The sequence below is a fragment of the Perca fluviatilis genome, chromosome 19 (genome assembly GCF_010015445.1).
Source record: "Perca fluviatilis chromosome 19, GENO_Pfluv_1.0, whole genome shotgun sequence".
NCBI lineage: Eukaryota > Metazoa > Chordata > Actinopteri > Perciformes > Percidae > Perca > Perca fluviatilis.
In genome coordinates, this window is record NC_053130.1 from 1,346,053 (window position 1) to 1,351,052 (window position 5,000).

Consider the following 5,000-nt stretch of genomic DNA (forward strand, 5'->3'; position numbering starts at 1 on the left):
TGTGTGTGTGTGTGTGTGTGTCTGTGTGTGTGTGTGTGTGGTGTCCTGTGTGTGTGTGGCTGTGTGTGTGTGTGTGTGTGTGTGTGTGTGTGTGTGTGTGTGTGTGTGTGTGTGTTTGTGTGTGTGTGTGTTGCGTGTGTGTGTGTGTGTGTGGGTGTGTGTGTGTGTGTGTGCGTCCACCTCCCTCAGCACACATGGGGAAGCTGACCGCTCGGCAGCAGCCCGCCACTCCCAACGCAGCTCGGATCCTCAGCACGGTCGCTAACACCAGAGAACATCTCATAGCCAATCAGAAACATTCAACAAAACAACACTAACCAATAGAGAACATCATACAATAGAGAACATTCATAGCCAAAGAGAACATCAAAATAACAACACCTCCAACAACAGAGAACATCAACCAATCAGAAACATCAAAAATAACACAAAAAATAACATCAACAAAATAAATAAAAAATAACATCATAAAATAAAAACAAAATCAAACACAGGGGGTTAGTTGGGTGTGTGGGTGGTGGGCCGTGGGGGGGTGTGTGTGGGTGGTGTGTGTGTTGGGTGTGTGGCTGTGGGTGTGTGTGTGGTTGGGTGTCCGTGGTGTGTGTGGTGCGTGGTGTCTGTGGTGTGTGGTGGTGCTTGGGGTGTGGTGGCCGGTTTGGTGGGGTGTGTGGGGCTTGTGGTGGGTGGGGTTTGTGTGGTCGCTTGTGTGTGTGTTTGTTGTGTGCCTTGTGTTGTGTGTCTGGTGTGTGCGGGTGTGTTGTTCTGTGTGTTGTTGTCCCTGGTTTTGGTTGTGTGTGGTGTTGGGGGGGTTGTGGGTGGTGAAGGGTAGGAAGGTGTGGTTAGTAGGTGGGGGGGTAGTGGTGTGTGTGGGTGGGGTGAGACAGTGGTTCCTCAGCGGCGCAGTGAGGAGCTGGAGGGATGGCCAGCTCACGTCCCCTGAAACACATCGTTAGAATATTGATTTATTAATCATCCATAAATCAGTCACTGCCACTAATATCCATAATACAGCTTATTGAGTTACAAACACACACACACACACACACACACACACACACACACACACACACACACACACACACACACACACACACACACACACACACACACACACAGAACCACAGACACACACAGAACACACACACACACACACACACACACACACACACACACACACACACACACACACACACACACACACACACACAGACCCACAGACACACACACACACACACACACAGAACCACAGACACACACACACAGAACCACAGACACACACACACGCAGACACACAGAACCACAGACACACAGACACACACACACGCAGTCACACAGAACCACAGACACACACACACGCAGTCACACAGAACCACAGACACACACACACACACACACACGCAGACACACAGAACCACAGACACACACACACACACAGAACCACAGACACACACACACAGAACCACAGACACACACGCAGACACACAGAACCACAGACACACAGACACGCAGTCACACAGAACCACAGACACACACACACGCAGTCACACAGAACCACAGACAGACACACACACACACACACACACACACACATACAAAGTCACAGACACACACACACAGTCACATACATACACACACACACACATACAAAGGCACAGACACACACAGAGTCACATACAGACACACACACACAGAGAAACACACACACAGTCACACACACACACACAGTCACATACAGACACACACACAGAGAAACACACACACACACACACACACACACACACACACACACACACACACACACACACACACACACACACACACACAGTCACACACACACAGTCACATACACACACGCAGAGAATCACACACACATTCATATACAGACACATAACATGAAACCCAACTAAGAGACAAATATAACTCTAATCAGCTAATAACAGGTGTAAAATATGTTTAAATATAATATCTCGGAGGACTCACACGTCAGTCTGGTTCTGTTCATAAAGAGCTTCCATTTCCTGGAGGACCTGTCGGAGAACATCCTCCTAAAAACCACAACACATCCAGCTTTATTCACACACATTCTACTGGAGTCCACCTGGAAACCCAACTCCGTTCAAAATTCTTCCAATTTTACGTTTACTTAATTTTTACTATGAATGTACCGTCCTAGAACACGTTATGACACATGTATTCACACATTAACATCAGCTGTATAATTCGGCACTGACAGTATATGATTCACCACCAGACAGCGTTCAATATTGAGGAATATTTACATATTTACGTTGCTTCGTTGTGCCGATTACTGTCATGGCAGTAGCCAGTTTGTACTGTAATAATACTGTTTGGTGTGTTGTGTTTATGCCGAAATGTGACAGAGTTGCTACGTGTTTTAAAAAACTATTGAAACATTTCGTTCAAGAGCGCTCTTTGTATCAAGTAGAAGCAAGACACCTTTAAAATGTTAAATTTTTAAATGAAGATCGGCCTTTCCGAACAACAGATACTATTGAAAGTTTATCATGAGTTTCCTAACTATTCTGTCCCGACCAGGAACACCATATGACACAATGATGGTAACATTTACATCAGCTTTATAATTCGGCACTGACAGTATATGATTAAACACCAGACTGCGTTCAAAATTGAAGAAAATTAAGGGTTTTTACATTGCTTGGTTTGGCCTTGTTGTATCGATTACTGTCATGAAAGAAGTCAGATTCTACTGAAATAACTGTTGTTTGGTGAGTTGACGTTTATGCCGAATTGTTAGAGAGTTCCTGAACTTTCTAAACATCAATTAAAAACCTTTCTAAGACGTCTGTGTATCTTTTTTATCAGCCGGACAACTTTAAAATGTTAGATTTTTAAAACAAGATCGCCGCGAACACCGTGTTTTGTTGTGTCGATCCCTGTTATAAAAATAGACCGTTTTTACTCTAATAATTGCTGTTTGGTGTTGTGTGTTTAAGCCGAAATGTGCCAGAGTTCCTAGACTTTCTGAATATCTATTAAAACATTTCTTAGAAGTCAGTGTATTTTTTCACCAACTAAAACAACTTTAAAAGGTGACATTTTTAAACGAGGATCGTCGTCTCTGGGTCGATTCACTCACGTTAAAAGCGGGCAGTTGCCCGTCGCTCATCCGGTGAAGCTCTCTGATTAACTCGATGGCTTTCTCACAAAACATCCCGGTACCGTTACACACAAACACACCGAGCAGACAAAAACCAATAAATACACTTTTAATGTAACCGTAAAAAGAGTAAAGTCTTTCACTGAGGACGTCTGCTCGGTTTCGCGGCAAAATCCAAGTGTTGTGATGACGACACAAAATGACGCGGCGCTTCGGCGGCGGCGACGGTGGCTGTGTTGGGACAAACTTCAAAACCGCGAAACGAAAAGCGTTTTTTCGCTGTTGAACACGGATTAACGCTTGATTTCGGCTAGTCATGTTGTGAAGCCGTTTTCCTCCCACCAGACTGAGAGGTAAGAATGGCTCTTTATTTAATCGGATATGTCTGAGCGGACATTTCTTCGCTGTAACACCGCAGTCTGACTTCCTGTTAGCTAAAAATCAACCCAACTGACAGCAGAGAGCCAACTGACGCGGCGTTCGCAGCGATCTTCATTTAAACGTCTGACATTTTAAAGTTGTCCGGCTGATAAAAAGATACACAGACGTCTTAGAAAGGTTTTTAATTGATGTTTAGAAAGTTCAGGAACTCTCTAACAATTCGGCATAAACGTCAACTCACCAAACAACAGTTATTTTAGTAGAATCTGACTTCGGCCAACTGACTCGGTGTTTGCGGCGGTCTTGACTTAAAATCTAACATTTTAAAGTTTTTCCCGCTGATAAAAAGATACACAGACGTTTTTAAGGTTTTTAATAGATGTCTAGAAAGTTCAGGAACTCTCTAACAATTCGGCATAAACGTCAACTCACCAAACAACAGTTATTTCAGTAGAATCTGACTTCTTTCATGACAGTAATCGATACAACAAGGCCAAACCAAGCAATGTAAAAACCCTTAATTTTCTTCAATTGTGAACGCAGTCTGGTGTTTAATCATACACTGTCAGTGCCGAATTATACAGCTGATGTTAATGTTACCATCATTGTGTCATATGGTGTTCCTGGTCGGGACAGAATAGTTAGGAAACTAATGCTAAACTTTCAATAGTATCTGTTGTTCGGAAAGGCCGATCTTTATTTAAAAATCTAACATTTTAAAGGTGTCTTGCTGATCAACAGATACACAGACGGTCTTCAGAAATGTTTTAATAGATTTTTAAAACACGTAGCAACTCTGTCACATTTCGGCATAAACACAACACACCAAACATAGTTATTACAGTACAAACTGGCTACTGCCATGACAGTAATCGGCACAACGAAGCAACGTAAAAATGTAAATATTCCTCAATATTGAACGCTGTCTGGTGGTGAATCATATACTGTCAGTGCCGAATTATACAGCTGATGTTAATGTTGTTATAAAACTGTAAAAACGGGTGACATTGTGTTTTAATTGTGTCGTTTTCCGATTAAAGAGATTAAATACGCTAGCTTCGTACTTGCTAACTAGCTCCGTCGAGTGCTACGTTCAAGGGAAAGAAAATAAGCTCTTAAATGGCAAATATGTGTTTTGGGGGACATTAGTGTTGTTGAGGTGGTGGTTGGACTAGATATATCTCTGGTTGGACTACAGGGAGCCAGAACAGAACAGGGAGGGTTGGACTGAAGCTAAAAGAAAACGAGTCAAGTTCAAATAAAATTTGAATGTTTGCTAGAAAGAACTGGAAAAGCTTGTTGAGTTCAGAGTCCTAATCCTGTTACATCTATTTAAAACACACACACACACACACACACACGCAGAGACACACACAGAGACACAGTCAGACAGACAGACCCACAGACACAGACACACGCAAACACAGACACACACACAGACAGACAGACAGACGCAGACACACACACACACACAAACACA

General features: G+C 43.1%; 2 protein-coding genes across 2 annotated transcripts in view; one reads left to right on the plus strand and one right to left on the minus strand.

Annotated features, from left to right (window-relative positions):
* The window catches only part of gins1 (GINS complex subunit 1 (Psf1 homolog)), a 7,245-nt gene extending 3,923 nt beyond the window's left edge, over positions 1–3,322 (minus strand). The window contains exons 1-2 of the mRNA XM_039784683.1: positions 3,119–3,322; positions 1,983–2,045 (exon numbers count right to left, since the gene is read on the minus strand). Of these exons, the coding sequence (XP_039640617.1) occupies positions 1,983–2,045; positions 3,119–3,193 (138 nt within the window). The 5' untranslated portion in view covers positions 3,194–3,322. The remainder of the gene's footprint in view (positions 1–1,982; positions 2,046–3,118) is intronic.
* Positions 3,323–3,342: 20 nt separating this feature from the next.
* Positions 3,343–5,000, plus strand: part of LOC120548015 (lysophosphatidylserine lipase ABHD12-like) — a gene marked incomplete at its 3' end in the record, with an annotated part of 2,937 nt that continues 1,279 nt past the window's right edge. The window contains 1 exon segment of the mRNA XM_039783917.1: positions 3,343–3,492.